The 27430-nt window shown below is 43.2% G+C and overlaps 1 protein-coding gene across 1 annotated transcript in view; it reads left to right on the forward strand.

Annotated features, from left to right (window-relative positions):
* The first annotated feature begins 15719 nt into the window (after positions 1 to 15719).
* Positions 15720 to 27430, forward strand: part of Mep1a (meprin A subunit alpha) — a 29372-nt gene continuing 17661 nt past the window's right edge. Inside the window, exons 1-6 of the mRNA XM_052191856.1 lie at positions 15720 to 15800; positions 15889 to 15913; positions 16007 to 16060; positions 18841 to 18881; positions 19786 to 19861; positions 26039 to 26156. Of these exons, the coding sequence (XP_052047816.1) occupies positions 15735 to 15800; positions 15889 to 15913; positions 16007 to 16060; positions 18841 to 18881; positions 19786 to 19861; positions 26039 to 26156 (380 nt within the window). The 5' untranslated portion in view covers positions 15720 to 15734. The remainder of the gene's footprint in view (positions 15801 to 15888; positions 15914 to 16006; positions 16061 to 18840; positions 18882 to 19785; positions 19862 to 26038; positions 26157 to 27430) is intronic.

Here is a 27430-nt window from a genome sequence, read left to right on the forward strand (position 1 = left end):
GAACAACTACTGATGAACAACTGGGTAAGCCTGGTCTATTCCCTTATGTGGTCTGCCTTATAAAAAAAATATACATTTCCAAAAACCTTAGATGAATTATACCTCGGGCAAGGGCATGGAGTTGTGGCCTTAATCCTCCTAGTTACCTGTCTTAGTCAGGGTTTTACTGCTGTGAACAGACATCATGACTGAGGCAACTCTTATAAAGAACAACATTTAATTGGGGCTGGCTTACAGGTTCAGAGGTTCAAATCATTATCATCAAGGTAGGAACATGTCAGCATCCAGGTAGGCATGGTGCAGGAGGAGCTGAGAGTTCTATGTCTTGTTCCAAAGGCAAACAGGAGAAAACTGACTCCCACATGGTTAGGAGAAGGGTCTAAAAGCCCACCACCATAGTGACACACTTCCTCCAAGAAGGCCACACCTACTCCAAAAGGCCACACCTCCCAAAGGTGCCACGCCATAGGTCTTGCATATTTAAACCACCACAAAGGGTGACTACGAATCAGATACCTTGGCTTAAAAATATTGCTCCTTCTAGAAATATTAGAAGTTTTAGGTGTATCAACAATAGAGAGACAATACTGGAACATGGAATAATATTTTTTAAGGATAAAAGACAGGTTTTAGGTCCTTGAATTCATGGAGTGTTTAGGGTCACATCGGTTTTTAGTCTCTGTAAAGTTGGGAGGACAAAGCAGGTATAATTTTGTTTGTGACATCAGCTAGCTTTTTTTGTGGCCTTGGGTTAATCGTTGGACTCTCCCACATTTCCCTCCTGTAGTGTAGATAAGGAGGGAGTCACATCCCATTAAATTGCTTGCTATGATAAAAAAGCAGTCACTTCTGTTTTGCTTCTCTTGTGCGAGCCCCAAACTGCATTGCTGGTGCATTGTGTCTCTGTAACTCCTGCACTGTGGGTCTCAGGCAAAAGGAAGTTCCTAGGAGATGCTATTTATTTATTTTTATTAATTAATTTCTTTATTGTTTATGCTCCATACTTTATCCCCCCCCACCTCCTATCCACCCTCTGACTGTTCCATATCCCACATCCCCTGTCTCCGTGTGGATATCCCCACCCCTCACCCCACCTGACCTCTAAACTCCCTAGTACCTTCAGTCTCTTAAGGGCTAGAGGTGCATCATCTCTGAATGACCCGACAGTCCTCTGCTGTATGTGTGTTGGGGGCCTCATGTCAGCACTAGCTGTATGCTGCCTTTTTAGTGGTCCAGTGTTTGAGAGATCTTGGGGGTCCCGATTAAATGAGACTCCTGGTCCTCCTACAGGGTTTCCCTTCTCCTCAGCTTCTTTCAGCCTTCCCTAATCCAACAACAGGGTTCAGCTGCTTCTGTCCATTGGTTGAGTGCAAATATCTGCATCTGACTCTTCCAGCTGCTTGTTGGGTCTTCCAGAGTGCTGTCATGCTCCGTCCCTTTTGGTGAGCGCTCCATAGCCTCAGTAATAGTGTCAGGACTTTGACCTCCCCTTGAGCAGGATCCCACTGTGGGCCTGTTGCTGGACCTTCTTTTCCTCAGGCTCCTCTCCATTTCCATCCCTGTAATTCTTTCAGAGAAGCACAATTAGGGGCCAGAGTTTTGACTGTGGGATGCCCCCACCCTCTCTCATTTGATGGCCTGCCTTCCTGCTGGAGGTGGGCTGTATAAGTCTCCTCTCCCTACTATCAGGCATTTCATCTAAGGACTCTCCCTTTGAGTCCTGAGAGTCTCTCACCTCCCAGAGGCAGCCAGAGGGGGCAAGAAGTCTGAGTGGAAGAGAGTGTTCCAGAAGCGAGCACTTGAAAAAGCCCAGAAGAAAAGGGAAGCAAGAGCAGTGGACAGATCAGAGCAGAAGTTGCTAAAAGGTCCTGCGAAGTTTGGAGAAGTTGGGCTGCAGCCCCAGGAGCTGACAGTGCGGCCTAGAGAGAGCCCAAGCAGAGATGAACCTGGAGAGAAATCCCTAATGCTGAAGATGCTTTTGTGGGCCCTAGTGGTGTGTATCTGGCTCCATCCACCTCTCTGGCCCACCAGCAGATTCTGGGGCAAGAGTAGGAACCAGGACGGGCTGTGCAGGCTTACAGAGCCCTGAAGAAGCTGCATCAACAGGAAGCGACACCTGCACAGGCACCAGGCAGTTCTTCCCAGAGGAAGCTCCAGGCTTGTCTATGATGCAGAGACCCAGGGGTCTGATCCCCTGGAAACTGGTCCGGGAGCTGCTGGACTTGGGTGAGGGAGAGGCAGTAGATGTTCGTTCCTGGATAGGGCTCTGAGAGTAAGTTTTCAGTGTGGAAGGGTGTTTTTCCTTCCTCTGAAGATTGTCCTTCTAAGAGTGACTGCCTCTGTATCCCATCTCATACAGGGCAAGTTTCCCCAATACTTGCCTGAGACACAGCTGCGAGAGCTGATGTTTTCCCTGAGCCTTGCTTCATTCTAAAACAAGTCTCCATCTGAGACAAGCTAGGGCCACTGTAGAATGGCCTCAATCCCTTAATCCAGCTAATTACTGAAGTTGCTGTTGTAGGCCAGCCTGTTGTTTTAAGAAGCTCCCGTGGGCTAACTGCGACCACTGGAAGGCAGGGACAGGGCCAGGCAGGTTAGAGGGCTAGTGGAAGAACAGATCTGCCAAGGGCAAGGGCGGGGCTGGCAGTCAGCACCATTTTTTTTTTTTTTGATTTGCTTGCAGGGGTCTGTACAAACAATGAGAACTCCCAGCCCACATTTGGTTTGAATAGAGATGGGGTTTCAGTACTGACTGGGAGGCTTGAGGCATACACATGAAAACCAGGCTTCAGTGGTTGACAGAGCAGAGTATTTGTACCAAGAGGGTAGAGGTAAAAACAAGTGGGAGTTCAAAGCCACTCTTAAAGCAAATGTGAGGCCTGCAACGCCTGGACCCTGCTGGGGGAAGACCGCAGCCCTCTAGCAGACCTAGGAGCCTCCCTCCAGCAAACCTGGTCCTGGAGCCCAAGTGCAGTGCTTTTAGTCCCCCTTCTAAATGTGCATCTTTCAGAGTGAAGTTTATTGAAGTTTTGCTCTCTTTGAAGTCTGGGCCATTGCTCTCCCACATGCTTATTCACAGCCCCAGTCAGCACGTGTCAGTGTGACAGGATGAACACGGTGCACGCATACACCCAACAATTACAAGGGCCAGAGAGATTAGGGTGTGTCGACCATGACTGCCCACTGTGCATCAGGACTAGGGCCTGGGCGCCATCACCAGAGGGTGTGGACTTTTGAGTTCTTTAGAAGCAATGTAACCATCCATTTAAAGCACAACTGGTCAACTGTGAGCTGCACTGAAGGACTCTGGGTAATTATTCTTTAAAGAATTCATGTCCATATGTGCTTGACTCACCTCACTTTCTAGGTCTATTAAAGAAGCGTGCACCCATGCAAAAAACAAACAACAATAAAACAAAACCAAACAAACAAACAAACAAAAATCAAATGCAAGGTTCTGCATCCGTGAGGGGCATTGCCTATAATAAACAAGATCACGGGTAAATAACCTGTATATGCCTAGCACAACTTCAGTTAGATAAGCTCTGAGAATGCATTTAGGGAAATTATTGCTAGCCACGGCAAGCATAATGCCTAAGAATATCAATATGGGAGAACATTTGCAAGCCAGGCTGTAAGGCCGTGTACGTGGATTCCAGCCGTGGGGATGTGAATGCAGTGAGCATCTTCCCACTTTGCTTTCCTGTTTTCTGCACTCAGCATCTCGGAATCGTGAAAACAGAGAAAGTTACGCATCCCTTTTCGGTTTGTCTTTTTGTTTGGTTTGGTTTGGTTTATGAAGTTGGGACATTCAAGGGCTGCCTCTTGAGCAGAGCTCTGTGATGCCCAGGGTTTGTTGTCAGAGCTGAACACTGATGCCTTCTCACAAAAGGGACCATTTAGGAAAACTGATGAGACCTCATCTCTGCAACACCCCCAAGCTCTGCACACAAGATCAAATTTAAATTGATTTATGTTTACAGTACCATAAAACATGCATGAAAAATTGTTTAAAACTGGATCCATCGTCAACTGCATCCTAGCTTTTCTAGTCTAAGATTTTTGTTTACTCTATGAAAATGTCACGCATGCATATGACATATGTGATGCATGTATGACATTTACACCCTTCACATTCCACTTCAAATCCCTCAAATCCCCCAACACATCACCTCCCACAACTTCATTCCTGATTATTTTCATTTTTTTTTTTAACTTACTGGGTCCAGTTAGAGTTGTCCGCATATACAAGAGTATTATCCATTGGAACATGGGCAACTATCAGGGGCCATTCCTGACACAGGAAAGTGAAATTCCCTCCCCCAGCAGACTATCAGTGTATGATCACTAGCTGAAGAGGAATTTTATTCTAGCAACATGTCTGCTTTAGAAAGAGATCACATCCAAAGGTGCTCTAGATCTGGAATGACACATTTTTAATTCCTCTGGCTGGAATACAGACACACCCTTAGTATGTATCTTTAATTCCAAACAATACAGATAAAGTTAGTTTATAGAAGGAAGCAGTCATGTTTAAAAGTGGTGTCTAATTGAGTAGCAGACAAAGTGATGATCAAAGAAAGATTTGATGAAAGAGTCAGAGATAAAATACGCTCATCTCTCACAAGAACAGACAGGAGAGGTCGCTTAAGGGCACACAATGAGGCAGTGTAGTACAGCAGAGTCGAGTTCATGCAATTCAGTACAGGGAAGCAGAGGCAGTTGAAGCCAGAGAATAAGGAGCCAGAAGAATAAAACAAATCGCCAGAGTTAGTTTGAGGTCAAGCAGAACAATTCAGTGAGAAGCTGAGAGAAGCTGGATTGAATCAGTCAGCTTGGAGAGGAGTTTGGGTCAGAACAGCTGAGTTGAACCAGCCAGCCAAAGTTTAAAAGGAGCGTCAAAGGGTGAATGCAATAAGCTTCCAAGATGACAATTACATCTGATGAATAAAAGTTACATTTACATCTGGCTATATTGCCTCAGTGGGTGACGGGAAATTTTCTGGCTATGTCATATAAAGCTTTGGTGACGCCAACACATCATGTTTGAAAGCATATAAGTAGGATGCAACAGACAGTGGTGGCACACTCTCATTTCTAGCTGTGTGACACTTCCTTGGTCTTGCATCTTCACTGATCTTCACTTTGTTAAGAAAGGCACAGCAGAAAACTTCTACTGGCATTCTGACTGGTTCTAGTCACTCCTACTGACTCCTGCTGATTTGGTGGAGGCTTAGCTGTTTCTGCTGGATTTTGCAACTGCTGCTGATTTGTGTTTGGCCACACTTTTGAACTGGATCGCTGGAAATAGAGATTGGAGTTACCTCAAAGAAGTACTTCTAAACAGGTCCACATCCCCTTGTCCTATTTACCATCTTTTCTTCCCTACCTTTGGATTGTGGACTAGAAGGAGGTTGAAGTGTTTGAGAATTCTTATTAAGGTAGGTTTTTTTACAAATCTAAGCCTACAGTAGGAGGTGAAGCCTTTTTGGTGGCTTCTCACTTCTTCATTTTGGCTTTTGACTGGCTAGATCTTGTGCAGAGAACCACAGGACATCCTGAGTTCTGTGTGCAACAGCCACGTCATATTCCAAAGACAGCATTTCACAGCACTCCAACCCATCCCTGGCTCTTATAGCCTTTCTAACCTCACCACACACACACACACCCTTTGAAGATGTTCCGGAGCCTTGGCAAATAGGCAGCTAGGACAGACATACTATCTTTATGACTGAGCATTCTCATTCACTTAATCTTAACATTTGAGTAGTTATGAGTCTCCACATTGACCACTATCCACTGCAGTAACTTAAAAATATTTTAAACTTTTGTAAAATTGAAAATATTTCATAATGAACATTATGTCAGATACAAATTTTCCCTTCCCAGTAAAAAGAAAGAAGCTGAATTATCGGGGGTAGGGGGTGAGAAATAAACAGATATGAAGGTTTCAAGAAAAAGAATGTGCAGCAATCTTCTTGGTTTACCCCTCAGAGGGACCATATTAAATACTGGTTGTGGTTATTGTGGCAAGAAGGATTATGTGCAACTGCATGTTCCTTCTCAGTGTAGATGGGTTAAAATTAGTGGTGAATTGAACGCTAGGTTAAATAGAATCAAATGAAAAGAAAAACAATCATGAATAAGCATTGTGCTGAGAATGAAGAAATCACATTTTTGCTTCTTCTGGGGAAACAGCCATCACAGACGATCTAAGTTGCTGGAAGACGACCAAGCAGCTTTTTCTAAACAGAGACCTAACAGCTGTCAATAGCTCCTTGTTCCATGACTACTTTGTGACTTAGCCTCAGTGCCCAGCCACAGAGAGGACAAGGACTTAATAATTATTTAGGGATGTGTGGTTACTGGCCAAAACCTTCAAAAGACATTATTTCCATCTGCTCTGCTAGTTGATGGTTCAAATTTGGAGCGGATGGGTGAGTTTTCCCTAAAGCATGCTGACCTGGGACCCAGGGCCTGGCTCAGATGCAGAGGTTACTCTTTTTAGAAGAAAATCAACAACAAAATGTTATGAAACCCATAGAATTAAATTCTCTTGAGGCCTCTGAGAATCAGAATAAGGCGATCTTCGGGGAAGGAATGACCAAGTTGCATATCTATATGTCACCCAGGACATGACAATGTGAGTTTTAAAGTTACTTCACTTCCTAAGAATGTCTGACCACATCTCACCAAGCCCATAGTGTTTCGTGGGTCAGTGCTCTACTGTGCTTGATACCACCATAATGTAGAGAGAATCTCTTGTGTACTGTATGGAAGCATCACCTGTCAATTAAAAGCTCATGGCCTATTAGTTGGGGTGGGAAATAGGAGGTGGGAGTTCCAGTAGGGAGTGAGGAACTCAGGATAGAGTTAGACTTGGGAAATTTGCCACAAACTCTGGAGAGACAGATGCACGAAACTGAGAAGAGGTAGCCAGGATAAACGGGTTAGTTAAGTTATGAGCTAGTCAGAGAACAAGCTGAAACTTAGGGCCTAGGCATTTATTTATTCATATATAATTAAGTCTTAGGGTCGTTTCTTCAAGAACCGGGACATAAGTGGAAAAGCCCATGGTTACATAATACATCACAATTTACTACTCTATTACCTAATACTTTTATACTAGACCATGCTGTCTAGTATTCTAGACATTTGCCAGCGTCTGAGCGTTTTCAGGAAACATGGTTCCATGGTGGATTCCTTGTCCCTGATATGTTTTTCTGGCATGGAGGAGTTATGTGATGACATGTTTTTATGGAGGAACACAGGAATAAACAAAGAATGGGGTTGAGGAGCTCAAGGGCCCAACTAGTTCAACTGAGAGAAAGAAAAATCCATCATAAACAATTTCTCTAATTAGGGGCAGAGTGCATGCTTATCGTAGACAAGGCCTGAGTTCAGCATCAGCACTGAATAGACCAAGCACAGAACACTCTCCTGTCATCTTAGCATTGGGGAAATAGAGAGGCCAGAAGTTCAGCATCTTCCTTGACAATATATGAAGTTTGAGGCCAGCCTGAGCTATATTTGACCCACGTCTGTCTGTTAAATTCTTACCTTTATTTAGTTTTTTTAAAAAGGTGCTGAGCATTATACTGTTGACTCGTGTGACTTTCATCAAAGGGGGGAAACAACTCTTGCTTTATGCGACTGTTAGAAAGATCAAGCAAGACAGTCCATATAAAGTGATGGCTAGGATTCCGTCATACGATGTTAGCTATGAGGTTCGTGCCTTTCTCTCTGGAGGCAGAGGCAGGTGGAGCTCTGTGAGTTTGAGGCCAGCCTGGTCTATATAATGAGTTTCCAGCTAGCTAAAGCAGCACAGTTAAACTCTGTCTATAATAAAAACAAATAAAAGACAGACAGAAAGAAAGACAGGAAGAAAGAAGAGAAAGAGGTGCCATATGATAGGTACCTTCTAAGTCACCAACAAGAAGAAATTCAGGGTGAGCCGCTTTACAAGTGGCTAGCAATCAGTTATTCCCAGAAACTCAACTAAAAAACCAAGGCGTGACTGCTTCTCCTCCTTGGTTGGTTTGTAAAGCCCTCCAACCCATCCATTCGCACATGGGCATTAGTGGCGGACACTTTTCCATGGTTGCACAAAGCTTGTCCTCATTAGCGTGGGATGTGCTGGTGTCTTAGAGAGCAGGTAGCCCCACTGTCCTCCACCCTCGATCCTTAGATGGTGGGTTAAACTGAACACTTGCACTGAGCCTGGGGCTATCACTCAGGATGTCTGCTTTGCTCATGTATTAGCTGGGACCAATTACCCAGATAGAATTTCCAACACCATCCCTGCCCAGGGTCTCTCATTACCTTCTCTTTATCCTCTTGTATTGCTGCCAGCGGTGCAGCTGGTGGGGTTATTGGGAACAGAGCCCTTACCCACTTTCACAAGCTGTCCCCAAACCAGCTTTGTGGGGTTTTTTTTTCCTGAGGGAAATGGGACTCCCAATCCCCTTTGTTTTCTGAGAGGGCTAAACCTCCCGTTCTCTGGATCCAGTTATGTGTGTGACTTAGCGGTCATCTTTCTTTCATTTAAGACTTCAAAGCTGAATAATGTTTCCTAGGACACAGAAAACCCTCTCTGAACCATACCCCACCCAATCTTTGTCCAACACCATCGTCCTCAGAGGGATTTCGTCAGTGTTTGCGCCTTGAGACCACTTCTTTATGACTAATACTGGCTTCCTCCCTCTTGAAAATGCTCTGGAATCCAAGACTCCTCGGATGACCAGGAATGGACTTTATACAGAGTAATTAAGTGTCCCTTTTGCAACTGAGCTTGTTTCCTGTGTCTTCACTTCTGAGGCAAAAGAAAAACAGGATCTTCTGTCCCTCAGAACCACATTTCTGAGAAAAGCCTGGCCCACTGTGTCTTTGCTTTCTTCACCCATCTCCATGTGTTAGACACTTCTTCCCAAATAGCCCAGTCCAGTTGGGCTCCCTGGACCAGTCTTTATGGCTTTGCACATCAAAGAGGAATAACTTAGATTTAAATACTCCAGAAATTCCAAAACTAACTCAAGCCTTTAGGACAAAATTTAATACCATGGTCATACCAACAGATTAGACCCAGCCCCCATTAGTTTAACAACCAATTTAAATGATATTGGGGGGGGGAAGGGAGCCTTTTATTGGACTAAAAAGAGGAATTATAGAGAGAACATATAGAGAGAATATAGAGAGTATTGTATAGATGGATGGATGACCTGTCAATTAAAAACTATTGGCCCATAGGAAAGGGTAGAATAGAAGGTGGGACATCATCCAGGAGACAGAATTCTGGAATAGAACCAGGAAGGAGATTCACCTGGGAAGATGTGAGGAGACAGATACACGGTACTCGAGCACAGGTAACCAGTTATGTGGTAGATTGTAGGTAGAAAATAAATAATAAAATAAAATAAAGTTATGATCTAGTCAGAGAAGAACCTAGCTATGTGGCCAAGGTATTTGTAAATACATTATGAGTCTCAGTCTTCTTTCTGGAGGGTATGGGCCTAGAAGAAAGATTCTGGACCTAACTTCTACATCCATCCCCATGTGGTAATTCAAATAATCAAGTAAAGGGGTCAGAAATATGGCTGCGTGTGTGTGTGTGTGTGTGTGTGTGTGTGTTGGGGGGGTGTCTGTCCTAGGTGGTACTCTCCTTGAATTCAGTGAGTGCAGGGTTAGAGCAATGACATAGCTCTGAAACTTTAGCCTTGAAACTTGATGAGAGAGGTTAGGTAGGCAGGCACTCTCTGAATAGTAACATGCTGACTTGCAGAAAGAAGCAGGCGACCCAAAGTAAAGGAGACAGATCTAGCCTAAAGGCAGAGATGCCAGGCCAAGAAAGCTACCTTTCAGGTGACATTTAAGATGGGCCTAGATCTGTGTGAGCTTGGTTAAGTGTCTCATTTTTTCCTTTGGCTTCAGTTTTTTAACCTGTAAAGATGAGACTATAGTTGTACCAATTTGATGAGATTGCTGTAAGAACTAAAAGAGTAAATAGTACACATCAGATCTTTGGAGCAGTGCCTCCTCATCTGTAGGAGGTTGGATGCACATGTCCGCTGCGACGTTCGCTTCTGGACTTTGGGGTAGGATGAGTTCTTGCTCATCATCCTTTTATGAAGTTGTCATTGCATAGCATAGTGAAAAACATTCCTATTGGAAAGGAAGTTATTTTAAAAATTATCATCATTTCAGTCTCTACTCCCAAGGGGTAGGTTGTCTAAAGTACTGTTAGAATACTATAGCCCTTCGTCTGCTTTTGTAAATAAAGTTTTATTGAAACACAGCCATGGTCACCCATTTCCATGATTGTCTATGGCTGCACCTATATGGTAAGAGAGTTAAATTGTTCCCACAGGGATCCTATGACCTCCTGTATCTTGAAATACTTTCTGACTTTTCATAGAAAAGATTTAGTGAGTTATCGAAATGGTCCAGTGGTTAAGAGTGTTTGCTGCTTGTGATGGGTAATCTTGGCTGTCAACTTGACTACAAAAAGACCTTTGCCTGATTGTCTTCTCAATAGCAAGTTCAGCTATCCTACTGTGAGATGTCACATTGCTTACTTAGTATTAGAGACTCACTTCTTCCAGATTTCAGTGTAGACTGAAGAGCTACTGAGATACCCAGCTTCATGGACTGAGTAGCTACTGAATTATTGTCCTTTCTGTTAGGAGGCAGCTGTTGTTGGATTAGCAAGATCATGGCCCATAAGCCATTCTAAAAATTCCCGTAATGAAAGTCTCTCTCCCTCTTTCTATCTTTATCTATATCATCTATCTATCTATCTATCTATCTATCTATCTATCTATCTATCTATCTATCTGTCTGTGTGTGTCTATCTGTCTATCTGTCTATCATCTCTCTCTCTCTCTCTCTCTCTCTCTCTATATATATATATATATATATATATATATATATATATATATACACATCTATGTATATATATACAGTGGAATAAATATATATATATATGATGTCAGGATACTATATATATACATATATATATATAAAATGCATGATATACCATTGTATAATATATATTATATGCATTGCATATTATAATTTCTCTAGAGTACCCTGACAAATAGACTTCTCTTCTACAGACATCACCAAAGAGGCCTCCTCCTTCAGCAGATGAGAACAGTTATAGAGACCCACAGCCAGAGAATGCGCAGAGTGAGAGACCTCAGAACACTGAGTCCTAAATGGGATGTCTCCATCAGCTCTGCCCACTCAGGTCCCAGGGAGTTCTGTGGAAGATGGAGGTGAAAAGATTGTAAGAGTCAGTAGGGATGGAGGACACCAAGGAAACAAGCCCTGCTTACACAGCAGGAAGGATGCACACACGAACTCACAGACTGTGGCAGTGTGCACAGGGCCTGCACATGCAGGTCTGGGCCAGATGGGTCCCAGTGAGCAGAGCAGAAGTGGGCACAAGTCCCGATCCCTCATCCAGAAGCTATCTCCAATTGAGAACCACTCACAAAGGAAAATTTGCAGTTTTATTCTCAGGAGTCTCCCTTGGGAGTCACACACCACATTTGAGAGCAGGCCGCCTGCTCAGCAGTAGAAGACTGGCACAAAGTTGGTTCTATTGGAGATTTTCTTTTTTTTGTTTTTCCTTGAAGGTCTTTTGCGTATATATTACGGTTTCTGATTATGTGTTTTAATGGGCTCTCTGTGAGAATGTGTATGTTTCCGCATCTGTATGTTTCTTGTGTTTTTCTCTTTTTGTTCTGTTTCTTTGTCTTATTTTTGGTTTTATTTGTTTATTTATTTTTTACTGGTGCCTGCCCTTTTTTTCTGTTTTTATTTATTCACTTTACATTCCGATCACTGTCCCCCCTCGTGGTCCTCTGTCCCACAGTCTGTCCCCCTCATCCCTCCTCCCCTTCTCCTCAAAGAGAGTGGGCCCCACCCCGGGTATCCCCCAACCCTGGCACATCAAGTCTCTGCAGGGCTAAGTACTTCTTCTCCCACTGAGGCCAGACAAGGCAGCAGAGTTAGGGGAATGGATTCCACAGATAGGAAACAGCTTTAGGGATTCTCCCTGTCCCATCTGCTATGTGTGTGTGTGTGTGTGTGTGTGTGTGTGTGTGTGTGTGTGTGTGTATGTATGTGTGTGTGTGTTTGCCTGTGTATGCTCTTTGGTTGGTGGTTCAGTCTCTGAGAGCCCTCAAGGATCTAGGTTAGTTGACTCTGTTGATCTTACTGTGGAGTTCCTATCCCCTGTGGGGCCTTGAATCCTTCCCTCAGCTCTTCCATAAGAGTCCCCATGTTCCATCTGCTATTTGGCTGTGGGTGCCTGCTTCTGTCTGAGTCAGCCTGTCTCAGAGGACAGCTGTAATAGGCTCCTGTCTGCTAGCATAACAGAGTGTCATTAATAGTGTCAGGGATTGACTTGCCCATAGGATGGGTCTCTAGTTGGGCCCGATATTGCTTGGTCATTCCCCCAGTCTCTGTTCCACCCCCTATCCCTGCATTTCTTGTAGGTAGGACAAATTTGGGGTTGAAAGTTTTGTGGGCAGATTGGTGTCCCTATAGCTCCATTGGGCTTCCTGCTTGGCTATAGGAAGTGGCATCTTCAGGTTCCATATCTCCACAGCTGTGAGTCACCCCCATTGATTCCTGGGAGCCTCCCTTATCCCAGGTTTCTGGCACATGTACTAGAGATGCCCCCCATACCTCCATCCCCACCTCCACCAGCTGCAGATGCCCATCTGGCCATCTCCCCTGTCTCTCCCCATGCCTGATCCTGACCCCACATTCCCCTGCCCATCCCTCTCCCACCCAGTTCATTCCACCCATCTACCTCCCACAACTATTTTATTCCCCCTTCCAAGTAAAATTCAAGCATCCTCACTTGGGCTCTCCTTCTTGTTTAGCTTCTTTGGGTCTGTGGAATGTAATATGATACCTATATTTTATGGCTAATGTCCACTTATAAATGAGTATGCATGTTCTTTTGGGACTGGGTTATCTCCCTCAGGATGATATTCCCAAGTTCCATCCATTTGCCTACAAAATTCATAATATCTTTGTTTTTAGAAACTGAATGGTATTCCATTGTGTAGTTGTACCACATTTACTCTATCCATGTTTTTAATGGGAGTGAAAAAGAAGGAGGTGTGGGAATGTGGGGAGGATCTGGGAGGAGTTGGGGGGACTGATTAATATATATTGTATTTTAAAAGTCTATTTTCAATAGAAAAAAACAAACAAATCAACAAACAAAAGCCACTGCTCTGGCCGGGCGGTGGTGGCACACGCCTGTAATCCCAGCACTCTGGGAGGCAGAGGCAGGTGGATTTCTGAGTTCGAGGCCAGCCTGGTCTACAGACTGTGTTCCAGGACAGCCAGGACTACACAGAGAAACCCTGTCTTGACAAAAAACAAATCCAAAAAACCAAAAAAAAAAAAAAAAAAAAAAAAAGCCACTGCTCTTCTAGCAGGCCCAAATTGAAATCCCAGTGTCCATATCATCTGACTCACAAAGGCCTGTAATTCCAGCTCTGGGGGATCTGATACTTTCTTCTGGACTCAGAGGGCCCCTGCACTCACAAGCACATGCTCACATACAGAGATGTAAATGTTTGTTTTTCAAAGTTGTTGAATTTTGCTCTGCCTATGTTTGGGCTCCTGTTACTGCCAAGATCCAAGTAGGAATAGCTATGAGAACTACTGTGCTCCAATTTGAAAGCAGAAGGTGAGGCACACCAGGAGCAAGCGGAGGGAGAGGGCTTACAAGTCTCTCAGTTATAGCCCCTGGAATCTGGCTCTGGCTTTGATGGGATAGGAAAGTGCTGGCCTATGGTGGGGAGTCGCTCATTTTCTCCCATCTGTTTTTTTTTCTTCATCCACTCTTCACCCCCTCACCAGCATTGATGGGAGTCAATCTGTCCAACCCCATTAAGAAAACTATAATTTGATCTTTTTAACGTATAACAAAGTAACTCATTGTTTACAGTATGCCAGTTGCTAGGGCACACGGAATAAAGCAAGACCTTTGCCCTCAGAGTTTGCATTTTACTGCAAAACCATAAACCCCTTCTAAGACTCCCATACAGCATTCTCTAGACACAGAAGAAAGCAGGGAATGCCCAGCATGGAACATAGCTGGTAACTAATTAACAGCTGTTCATAACAATCGGGCTCATAAAAGACAGCGTGAGAATTCTGCACCTTTCCTGAATCCTTCTTTTTATTCAGTTATGGGCAGTATAAATATCTTTTCCATCTGTGGCTTTTCCTCTAATTATGTTAGATATTTGCCCTCAGAATAACTTTTTATTTATTTATTTACTTTTCCAGAATAACTTTTTAAGAAGAGTATCTACCATCAGGATTGAAAATGACCATTAACACATTGACAAGACTGGGCCAGGTGTGATGGTGAGAGTTTATTATCTTGGTACTCCTTGGAGTCTAAATCAGGAGGACAAGGAATTCATGGTCATCCTTGGCTACACAGAAAGCCAACCTGGGCTACAAGAGAAGGAGGAAGAGGAGGAGAAGGGGCAGGTTAAATTTTGATCTGTCTAAATTAACTTTTCATTATAATTTCAAAGCTTTCCCTTATTTAAGAAACTTTACCCAACCTCAAGCTCTGATATTTGTGAATCTCTATCTTTATCTTGAGCACTGGTTCTCCACCCGTGGATCAAGTCCCATTTAGTACCCTCAATGACACTCTCATAGGGGTTACATATCAGATATCCTGCATATCAGATATTTGCATCATGTTCTATAACAATAGCAAGATTGCAGTTATGACGGAACTGCAGTCAAACTTCTTTGCAGCAAAGAAGTTTTACTGTTGGATGTCACCAGGAGATGAGGAACTCTATTAAAGGATCTCAGCACTGGGGAGGGTGAGAGTCATTGCTCTAGAGGTCCTATTTCCTGGACACCATTGTTAACCTTATTAAAGAGAGCAAAGTTTACCTAATAGCACTTTTAACACGCCCCCACCCGGTAACAAAGCCCCACGTACACACGAGTTTCTTTTGACATTCTATTCTGTTTCAATCCCTGAGATCTTTCTTTGGGCCATGAGATATTCCCCGATTACCATAACTTTAAGAAGGTTCTTGGTATTTCTCTTATAGTGATACCTGTTTTGTTTTTTAAACTTTCTTTTAGACATTTTCTTATTTATTCTTTCAAGTTTAGGCCTTTGTGTGTAAATTTTAAGGCTATAAAGCTCCACTGGAAAATGTTGGTAGGATCTTTACTGACATGGCATTGAACTAATACTGTAGTGGTCATGAACATTTTATTTTTGTGTATGAGAGGATATAGAGAAAGAAATAGAGAAAGAAGACAGACAGAGAGAAAGGGCGTGAGTCATGTATTGGTGCCCTGCATAATTGTGACCTAACAACTCATAAAATTCTAGTTCATCTTTGACTGGCAATGTATAATATTATCATACCTTAATAACCATTTGTATCTCTGTCCTGAGTGGCACGGTGTATAACTTGTAATCATATGTCCATTCCAATGTGGTTTTTTTTTTTCAAACTTTCTCCCAGTCTCTGGGTCATGAGCTTTTAGAGCAGGTTTCTTTGTACACTCCCACGAAAGTGTCGTTCATTCCTGTAGACCACATAACCTAAGTGGTACAGTCCCCACAGCAGGGTCAAAGTTCCCACCGTGACAGTGAGAGCAAGGTTCAAGAGGTTTTATGGCAAAGAGGTTTCACCAAATCCAGTTCATTTGCAACCATGCTTCGGACACAACCTGTGTGTCTTCTCTCCCTGATTTTCTCTGCCCACATAGCAGCTGTATCGGTAAGTAGATACCTCTTGCTTCCATAGATTATTTAAGAGCATCCGTTGTAGCCTGTTACCCATTTTGTGTACACTTGTTTTCTTCCAGATTAATCATCATTTGAATGAACATGGTAAGAGGCATCCCCTATGCAGTTTTTCTGAATTGTCTTCAACAAGACTCAAGTTTTACTCCAACAACAGATTTTTCCTTATTTTTCTTTTAGCGGACCACGATACAGATGTTGGCGAACTAAAGGATATTTCACAAATCAACTTAGGTGAGCTCAGTGTCTGGACTGTGGAGGCCTTGAGATCATGTGTTTACAATTTAACTCATCTGATGGATTAACCAATGAGACAACGCCTTTCTGTGGAGTCCTGGGGGGCCTTGGAAACTGTTAAAGTGAAGTCGGGTTGGGGTTCAAGTTGGGGTTCACTCTTCTGCTTCTACCTCAAGATTTCCAGGACCACGATAGTCAGTTCCATGCCTAACTTGAAAGGATTTAAAGCACCGTGTTAGGGCGACCTTTTAGAGAGACAAGTTTATTGGTGCTCACTGGCATTAGAAGTTTCTAGAAAACGATGGTGTCTGAGAGAAAGAGGCTTACATTAGACTGTGTGTGTTCATGTCAGTATAAATGTGTGAGGAGACCAGCTGTCTGTTTCCATTACTTATCTTAAGGATCTGGCCATCTTGTTTTTGAGACAGGATCTGTCTCTGGTCTGTGTCTAGCAGGTGACTAGTCAGTGAGACCCAAGGATCTACCTGCTTCTGCCTCTTTGTCTTTGAGATCAAGTTACTCCTGGGTTTTTACTTGGGTTCTGAGGCCTAACCTTTTTACCAACTGAATCACCACCCCAGGGCCAAGGTTAGCTTTTTCTAAGAAATGCTAATGAGCCCTCGCTGGATCTCTGATCATGTAACAAGTTTTGTTTATGAAAAATTCATAGTTTCTAGTTTGAAAGGGAAGAATAGTTAATCATTCTACTAGGTAAATAAACTATAATGACTAAGATGGTTCTATTTTGTAGCAGGAAGATCCCAAACCTGGACAGGCCCATCATATGTACGGGTAGCTAGTTGACGAGGTATAAAGGAGTAGATAAATGTATTTCTATCTGGATAGCTTGTTCAGAAATGTTTTTATTGAGGAAGCCGTGTTATCACCCAATATTGAGAGGAAAGACATCAAGGTGTTGCCTGTCTCGTCTCTGGGTTCTGCTTCTGGGGTTTCAGAGAATCCTTCGCATTATAACATCTTTGGATGGGACTTGTGTCAGTGGAGGGACACTTCATCACAATCACCTCAGGGTTTGCAAGGACATCCATGTCTAATGACATCCGAGTCTTTTAATGGGGAAATGCTGGTTTCCTTATGCCAGACGACACAGGAAACCTCCTGTGGTTAGAGACTCACTGAGGAGTGCAGGCTGCAGCAGTGAACCCTTCTGGGTCTTTAGACCTAAATTGCAGTAGGTGAGGGCCATTTGAAGATGGCAGACCTCTCAAAAAGGTGTGGTGGCAAACACCTGTAACCGCAGCACCAGGGAAACAGAGGCAGGCAGTTCTGAGTTCAAGGCCACGCTTGGCTACATAGAGAGCTCACAATCAACCTGATCTACATAAGACCGTGTTTAAAATGAAACAGATGGGACAAAATCCTGGTACTCTAGTTACTTAGGGGGAAGAGTGTGGTATATTGTAATCAGTGTTACCATTTAGCAGTTATTTGGCATTCCTTCCAATGATGATGATGATGATGATGTTGATGATGATGATGATTTTGTTGCTGCTCCTGCTGTTTTGAGGCAGGATTTCACTCTGTAGCCCTGGCTGTTCTGAAACTTGCTTTGTAGAGAAGGTGGAGCTCAAGCTCAGAGATCTGCCTTCCTCTACCCCAGGAGTGCTGGGATCAAAGGTGGGCACCACCATGCCTGAGTGATGATTAGCTATTTCTATTTGGAGCACATTGTAAAGCACCTTTCTTTATGGGTAGAACTCTGTTTGAAGTATCATGGATACTCATATAGTTAAGGAAACATGATAATAATTAATCAAAGCCAAGATGTGGGCCCAGGCAGGCCTATACTGTGCATTTTTAATTAGGGTAAAGTTAAAAAGTAATGAATTGATTAAATGTTACTTTTAGAAGATAAATGGAGCTCATGCGATGGTTGGAAAGTTTTCTTGTGATCTTTTTCTTTAAGAATCTTAGTTTTAGAAGTTCTCTGAGGTCATGGATAAGCAGGTCAAGCAGTGTGTCTGGGTCCATTCTGAAAAGCATCTGACAAGCAGGGCCTTGGAAACATGTATAGCCTTGACTGGATCCACATGTAGTCTTCAGGTATTTCTTATTGCAAGGGCATTGTCCCTGGCTTAGGTTCAGAGGCTGCTTTCTTCCTCTTGGGAGGAAGTCCACTTAGTGCATCTACCTAGGTGAGGGGGAGGGGTCCTGAAAGGACTGGATGGGACACCAGCTGAAAAGCTCACCTGGACCATGACCTTTCTGAGCTCCTCCTTTTTTTTTTCTTTAAAGAAGCAAAACTTTAGAGTTCAGGAACAACATAATCCCTTCTAATTCATCTTAGTTATAAGGTTATTTTTAAAATATCATTATTTTTCTATGAATAAATGTTTTGGGTATGTGCATGTCTGTATACCACGTGCATGTCTGGTAACTGTAAAGGTCAGAAAAGGACATTGGTCTCCTGGAATTGTGTTACAGATGTTTGTGAGCTGCCGTGGAGGTGCTGGGAACCAAATTCAGGTCCACTAGAAGAATAACCAGTGTCCTTAACCACGGAGCCATCTCTCTAGGCCAGTTCTAAGGTTCTTGAAGAAGGATTTTTATTCCAAAATTGAAAAGAGTGCATATCAATATGTAATACTTACTAACTGTTCAAATCTACATAGGTAGAAGCAAAGATTTACAATTTTGAAAAGAGATAGATGACTGTATGAAATGAAAGATATATGGTGGCCAATATTAATTACACCATGACCTGTCTTTTATTAATGTTGACTTCAAATATCCTTTTGTTTTTAAATCCACCCCAGCTGCAGGCCTGAACCTCTTTCAAGGGGACATCCTTCTGCCTGTGAGTGATGCCAATGACATATATTCTGTACCTTGGGGATTGCAGTCCATCTGGAGGCTCCACCTGTGCTCAGAGCTAGCTTCATGTTGCACACTATGGGCGGGAAGCAACAATGCATATATAATCTATAGCGTATAAGAGCATCCTTATAGTTGATAGTAATAAAAACCCCAAAGCACAGAAAAGTATACGAATCTCAAATAGATTATTTGTCCAGTTTTTTCCCAATAAGCAAAGAATAGAAAGGGAGTATTCTGGTGTGTTTGCAGGTGCTATCTGAGAGTTAGCAATTAGCTGGGCCCTTCATTTTGCTCTTATTAATGTCTCTGAACCCCCCAAAGACTATCTCTAAGGAGTTCCCATTGTTTTCATATTGAGAAGATAAAGTCCCTAAATTAGTTGGGTTCCTTTTGGTGTGAGTCAACTGAGAGCTATGAAGGCGATCATGGTCTTCTCAGTTGTCTTTGTTTTCAATTTTTCAGGTAGTTTTTTTTTTCCATTTTGATATTATCACCTAATCTACACAGTAGCTGGTTCCCTTAAGATATTTTTCATATGCATTTACCCTTGTCCTTCCCCATCTCCTCAATCCCCATCCATGCTGAAGCCCTTCCAGTCTCTGTACTCCCCCTTCCACCGAAAACACTGGGGTTCTATCACCCGACTCACCCTGCTCCCTCTAGGCCTCCCCTTTGTATTGTTAGGAGTCCCTTTCCAGTTTCCTGACCCCTGTTCCCATCTATTTCCACCTAAATACCAAGATATAGATATTGAGAACTAGAAACCAGGACCTACCTGTACTTGTGGCACATACACTCAGGGGATTTTATCCAGCTGTAAATAGAAATGAAACTGGGGTGGGGATGAAATTGGACATCATCGTGTTTGCTTTTGTCTTTCACAGAGAACCAGAAATGCCCTGACAGACCCAACAAGCAGATGGAAGCTCCCCATCCCGTACATTCTGGCTGACAATCTGGGTAATAAGGTTGTTCTTAACTAGACATGGGTAAACTCTTCTCTCCTGCGTCTCCTGGTCATTGGCTTCAGAACAATATATAAAGAACCCTGGAGATTATCTCGTGGGAAGTCAGGAAAGTGCTTGCATTCCAAGCATAAAGACTTGAGTTCAGTCCGCAGTACACATGTAAAAAAGTCTGGCAGGCCGCCTCATGCTTGAAATCCCAGTGATTGGAAGGTAGAGACACATGAGTCGCTGGGGACCTGAATCAGTCAGTCCAGGCTACTTGCTGACCTCTAGGATAATGAGAGACCCTGTCTTGAGACAGAGTGAATTACACCTGAGGAGCAACACCCCAGAATTGACTTCTGACTCGACACTCAAACTTGCACACGTGTACCCTTCTCAACACAAGCATGCACACACACATGCATGCATGCACTCAGTCAGAAGTTACTACACACACAAAAATGGTAGCTAAGTTAGGAAAAACACAAAGAACAAAATCAAATATTTTTGACTTTCTTCTTTCTCATAAGAATAAGACATAGATTTTAGTCCCTGATAGAAATATTAATTGGTAGAAAATGTCTAGTAGATGCAGCGAACAGGTGCTTAGCTGATCCTCGAGTAACTGCCTAATAATTTCACAAGGACTCCTTGCTTGCAGTTCTTGAGGGGATGATGGAGACGTTGAGAGGGAAAGCCAGGACAAGGCTGCTTTGTCTAGCTGGATATCTGGGCTCTCCCGGCTCTCAGCATATGTAGATTGTGTTTCCGTATTCCCATTGTCAGTCTTGTTTCTAATACGTTTTCCTAAAATCAGCTCTGATCTCCCCAGTGACAGCTGTACGATGCCCAAATGCTCTGCATTCTTAAATGAAAGATGCGTGTGTACACACACACACACACACACACACACACACACACACACACTTCTATTTTAAAATGCTTTAAACAGGGCAATGGCTGGGTCACTCCCACACTTCCACATCGCTAACACCTCCCCTCCAGTACTCCTCAATTATTACTTACTAAAATCTGTATTCCACCTTTGCTGCTTCAGACTCAGCCTGGGAGGTGGGGGACATAGGGCCGCTCTTCGCCAGCTCTTATGTGATTGCATGCTTTCTTCTACAGCTCTCAGTCTTGCATCTTATTCCTTTCCTGGCAGTGGTGCTCCCATCCTTCTTCTTCCGTCCCCTTGCCCATGAATTCTAAAGTTCTGCCTCCATCTCCCCGCTCAACCATTGGCCACCAGCAACTTTATTTACCAGTTAGAACCAGCTGGGAGCAGGGACCCTCAGCATCTCACCTTCTGGATTCTCATGCAATTTGGGAACCCATAATGCAAGCATTAAACCAACTTCACAACATTTTCCAGTGAGCAAACAGATAAAAAAACAAAACAAAACAACAACAACAACAAAACCCCACTGTTGTTCTCAGCTGTTTACTGGGAAATGAAGTCATATCCCACGTGTTTTGCCAGCATGCTTGTAAATTCATAGAGTACCTACACACTTCCTGGAGCCTGATTTAAGCAACCCCGCGGAAGGAGTTTTTTTCAGTTACTGTTTTTCTTCTTGGTCCACTCATCTGCACAGTCAAGTACTGTACCTTTATCTGATGTTTCTGGAGCGTTATCTTGGTTAAGTAAACAGTTTTCCAGCACGCTCAGGACTCCTCTGTATGCTGGGAGCCTAGCTTAGCTGGCTCTTGCCTGGCTATATGTGTTCCCTAGCCTCCAAGAAGCTCTGGACTCCAGCCCCAGAACCCCACAAAGCAGCACGGCCGGTAAACCCCCATAAACCCAGTACTTGGTAGGTGAAGGGATGGGAATCTGAAGTTCAAGGTCAAGAAAATTTCATTGAATTTAACCTGTTATTTGAGCTTCTCACATCTACTCGATAAAGTTAAAACAACCAAATGTGAGAAATCTTAGCTCATTATTGTCTCAAATATCCTTATTGCCTTTCACATACTTTGGGAGCTAACCGCAAATATTTTGGGCTTACTGGTATTTTCCCATTAGTTATTGAGGCTCTGTTCAATTTTTTAATTATTTATTTATTTATAAATTTATTTATTTTTACTAACATTGTCTCTGAGGTTCTTTTACCATCTGCAGTTTTCTCTTCAAATCATTCAGGGAATTTCGAATATAATCCTGCATTCAGCTACTTTGCTTTTTTGTTATAAGTAAATACTTAGCAAATTGACTGTAAGGGGGCGGGGTGTGTACAGTTTGGAAGCTCTGTCACACAGGGGAAGGCCTGGTGGCAGCAATATGAGGTCGCTGATCACACTGTCAGGAAGCAGAGAGGAATGAATGCATGGTGTTCAGCTCAGCTCACTTCATGTTTTCTTCAGCCCAGGACCCCAGCCTGTGGGGCGGTGCCATGTTCAGAGTAATGGGTCATCCCCCTGTAGTTAAGCTTACTTGAAATACCTTCATAAACCCACCCAGAGCCCTGTATCCACGATGATTCCGCCAAATTGATGATGAAGATTAACTGCCACAAATCCTGATTGAATTTTCACTTGATTCTTTCATATAAATTGTATACCTCTGCTGAGAGGCTCTCTTAGTTCCGCTGCTTCTTCTTTAAATCCTTCAACAAATACACAATTGCACTTTAAACTCTGTTAGCGCTAACATTTGAGTCACCCTGCGCTCTGTAGATCATGTTCCAGTTTTGTCACACGCTGATGATTTTTTGGGCCCGGAACTGGAGTGCTGTGGCTATCATCCTCTAGAGAAGCACTGTGTGCTGTCGGGTTCCTCCTAATGCTGTTACATTTTGGATTACTGTGCCAAGAATTTGGCTGGCGTTTTGGAGGCTTGGGTTTGGTTTTGGTCTTACTTCAAAGCAGATCCCAGAATGCTAGAATATAGTCTTGACTCCTAGGCCTCGTGGGTCTCTCTGGGGTTTTAGTGGAATGCCCAAGGATTTTCCCAGCACCTCCAGTTTCATATGGCTTTAACTCCTTGTGATCAGTTGCTTCTCTGTTGCTTTAAAAGGCAAAATGGAGGGTGAAAGCTCTTCTTTCCTCTTGCAACCCTGAGGCCACAGTTCCTCTCTGCGTATGACCTGGAGGCAGGAAGTGCAGCAGAGACCACGGAGGGGTTCTGTTCACTGGCTTGCGCTCATGACTCACTCATTTTGCTTTTTTATACAACCAAGGACTTCCTGCTGAGGGATGGCAGTGTCCATGGTGGGCTGGGCACTTCCACATCAGGGAGGAATCAAGAAAAATTCTCCCACATAGTTGTCTATTGGCCAATCAGATAGAGGCAGTTCCCTAACTGAACAGCTTTTTCCCAGGTGACTTTAGTTTAAAAGAAACCCAACCAGCTCACCCCTGGCTCTTTCTCCACCATAGTGGGCAGCAAAGTGAGGTTTTGTCAACACACAACACTTCACGGGCTACATCTCTCCCAGACACTTGGAGTCTCTCCCATTTATACAAAGCTCATTCATCTAATGAGGATTGAGCTGTGGCTTATTTGTAGACTTTGTGACCATCTTTCTTCTTTCCCATCCCACCCCTCCCAGCCTCTGTACTGTGCCTCTTGTCTTTCCTTGATTGTCTTCTCTTTATTCCTCTTTGAATGTTCATCCACCCAGACTCTAACTCAGTCCCAGAGTCCTCCTGGGAGATGGAACCCACAGGACAGATTTGTAATTACGTTCAAACTTGTGCTTGTGTGTAGTGTGTGTATCCTTTCTCAAACCAAGAGTGCACCATTGCTCAAATGTTCTCCCTTTTTTTTTTTACACCTCAACCTTTTTAGTTTGTAACTGCCATCTGTGGAGGGATTTGTTAGATTCAAACTCCTAGCTTCTAGCTTCAAACGACCTCTAAAGAGATGCCCCAGCTGAACCCTGTGAGCTTTCCAGTCCACCGCCTGCCATACACAGTCACCGAGCATCTGCTCTTAGCTCTTTTCATATAATTTCACCCACAGCTAGCAGTCTTGACAAAGCAAGGCAAAACTACATACATATAACTTACTATGTCAGGGACCTTCTGCTGGGAACGAAGGCAACAGCGAGGCTACAGAAGGCTCCCTTTACGGAAGAAGCTAACCCATCCCACACTCATGGAAATGTGACTCTCCCAGTGAGCGGAGGGCCATGCACAGAGGCTCTATTTCCGTTGTCCCTTCTTAATGAGGTTAGGATAATTTTTCTAAAACCCCGTCAGAGTTTCTAGTTCTCTTTTTATAACCTGTTCAAGAGTGGAGAGGGGGAAAAAGGAGAGAGATTGACTTTCATTTTAGCCACCAGAAATCCTTGTGTCATCTTGATGTTAACAGAAAGAAAACAAAGCAACACAGTGTGTGATGGCCAAATTAGTGTAGTTTTAGCATTTCCAGCCCCTTATGTTGTGTGGCCGCAGGCAGCCATGGCACAGGATCAATAGCTAAACCCTTATACCCTGATCCTCAGGCAGGAAGCAGAAAAAGAGACACTGGGCCCAAAATGGGCTTTGGAAGCTTCAAAGCATCCCCCACCCAGTGACACACCTTTTCCAACAAAGCCACACCTCCTAATAATTCCCCAATCATTCTGATAACCAGGAACCAAGCATTCGCAGGCACGTGTCTATAAGGACCATTCTCATGCAAACCCTACATTCCACTTCCTCCTGGCCCTTGTAGACTGGGAGCCACATCACAATGCATTCAATCCAACACTCTTTTTTAAATTGATATTCTGGATATTAATGCTGTGTCAGATGAATTGTTCAGCAGTTCTTAGGTGGGTTATTCACTCAGTTGACTTCACTTCTTGGTTGTGTGGGGGCTTCTTAGTTTGATAAACCTCACTTTGATATTTTTTACTTCTGATGATCTTGCTCTGGTGGGGGGTGGATCTCAGCCAAGATATACCATGGTTTGTACAGATGTGTTGAATTGCTTTCTCTATGCTGTTTTCTGGTATCAATGTGGATATCCAGGTTCCCCAGCACCATTTACTGAAAATCTGTCTCTTTTCCCACGCAATGGGAAATAATATAGCGTCCATAAATAAGAATATAGCATCCATAAATAAGAATTTTACAGTCAACTATTTCCAACATCTCTCTCTCTCTCTCTCTCTCTCTCTCTCTCTCTCTCTCTCTCTCTCTCTCTCTCTGATGACTGTGTCCTTGATGATGTTGCTATGACCTTATGACCTTAAACACTGTGAACTCTCCAACAAGGTACTTTAATACACAAAAACCATGATGTTATCACTTGGCAAGCTTTCAAGGCTTATAATTGTTTTTAGTTAATGCATAAAATAAAATGTATAGATGCAATGGCTCAGATTCATTTTTAACCGAGCTCTCCACCTTCTGTGGTTTGACGGTGTGGGAAAAGAATGCACACAAAGGAGAATGTAATCATGATTCTCTGAGCTATCTCTCCTTTTCAGTCCATCCTTGTCATGGGTAGACCTGTGCTGTGTGCGGTGCTGGCTGATTGGTCTTTCCTACTTCCTACTGCTCTCATGTGGGAAGCAAGGTCACACCCCACAAGTTTCTTAAACTGTGCTGTCCTCCATATAATGGGATTTTGAAAAAGTAATAGACCTCATTTAGCCCAGATTAGCCTTAGACTCTTGATCCTTCTGCCTCTGCCTCCCAAGTTTTAAGATTATAGGCATTACCCAGAATGCCTGGTTTATATGGTGCTGGAGATGAACTGAAGACCTCATGTATTCTAGGCAAGCACTCTGCCAATGGAGTTGCGTGGCCAGCCTGGGAGGGTGTTATCTTAGTCTGGGGAAAGGACCACTATTTCTATAGCTTCTCTCCAAGGTACTTTACACACAAGAGCTAGAGTGATCTGTAAGCCATTTCTCTTTTCTACTCTGCCATGTGAGTCTTCTCAGGCAAAGCTCTGAATGAAGGAAATGGGCGGGGGAGGAAAAAAGCAAGATGGCCCATGGTTAGCCCAGCTTTGTCCACATGCATTCACTACTTCCCTAGAGTCACATTGCACCAATCATCTAAACTGTGAACCAGCACCATGCATGTGACTAGCTTCAAATTTAGTTGCAAACAATCTGAGTTACCCTGCCCCCCCCAAAATCTACTACATGGAACCTCTGTGTATTTCATATGAGTGGTACAGTCTTCTGTATACTATAAACTATGTCTGTTATCCAAAATCTAAATAATGCCTGCCCATGTCTTACAGATCTGAACGCCAAAGGAGCTATCCTCATTGCCTTTGAGATGTTCCGCCTCAAGTCTTGTGTGGACTTCAAGCCCTATGAAGGGGAGAGCTCGTACATCATCTTCCAGCAATTTTCTGGGTTAGTATGAAATATGACAAAGCATGAAAAGCATGTATCCATGCGTTTCTGAAATGTCACACATCTATTTTGAAAGCTAAAAGAAACTATAAGGAAAAAAAGCAAAAGCAAATCTTTCTTAGCGTTTGGCTATCTTTGCACCCTTCATTTTCATATTTATTTTAATTTTTATGTATGTGCATGTATGTATATTTTTATATATTTATGGATAAGTAGCATTTGAATCAACATCCAGAGATATAGGATGCTAACAAGTTAGGAAAATAGGTGGTTAAGACAATGTGACTGTTACCAAGCAACTTCCAGTCCCTCACAACAACGAAAACTACCAGCAAAGCCCTTCCTTTGGTCCAGATTTCACAGTGGGAAGCTGAAAGGAGACTGTGGGAAATTCAAGTTTGCTAACACAAGAAGAAAACTGAATTTATGAGAAAAGAAAAAATTATTTTAAGAAAAAGAAGGTGAAGTGCCCTTCTTTGTGTCCATGATAAACTCAGGGAGTCTTTTAAGATCCCTTAGTCCACTTGTTTCTGAGGGAGGTTTGGGGTTCTTCTCGCTGAGGACCCATCAGAACGAAGCTACGAAGTAGATCAGTGACTCTTACTGCTGTGAGCAAGTTCCTAAAATAAGCAATTTAAAGGAGGAAAGATTTATTCTAACTACAATGTGGGAAGGAATATAGTTTAATGTAAACAACTTATTTATTTTAGCTAGCCTGTATAAAAGACACAAAATCCTGTTATTTTATTTACTGTCTGTAAGCCTAGATTGGGCATGCTGTGAGCTAGTGTAGCTTACATCCCAGCCCCTCGTTACTTGCTGTGTGAGTCTCACCCCAGTTATTTCGGTTCAGTCTGCTCAGGGTCCACATCTCCTGGCCACATGCTCATGATTCCTTAGGCTTCATTATGACCTCCTTGTTTCTCTCTTCTTGGGTTCCCTACTGTGCCCCCCAGCCCCGCCTAGTAACTGAAACCCTGCCTATTCTCCACAGTAATTGGTTGTTTTAAAGCCAATGTTTTTAAATTTGGGAGCAAGATTTACACAACAAAGACCGGCATACCTTGGGAATTCATTGTCTGGTCTGGGGGCAACCAGATCTTGGGGGCCGGTATTTAGCATTTGTATACACAGCACCAGACCAACTCCCAACAGTTCATAGTGGTGAAGAAGGCAAGGTAAGGTATCTGGGACATTGCATTCTTAGTGGAGGGAAAAATGTCCAAAACCACATCTAGGTTTGAAAACCTACCCAAACCCCCACCAATCCCTGA

Source organism: Apodemus sylvaticus, chromosome 9 (assembly GCF_947179515.1).
Source record: "Apodemus sylvaticus chromosome 9, mApoSyl1.1, whole genome shotgun sequence".
Lineage (NCBI taxonomy): Eukaryota > Metazoa > Chordata > Mammalia > Rodentia > Muridae > Apodemus > Apodemus sylvaticus.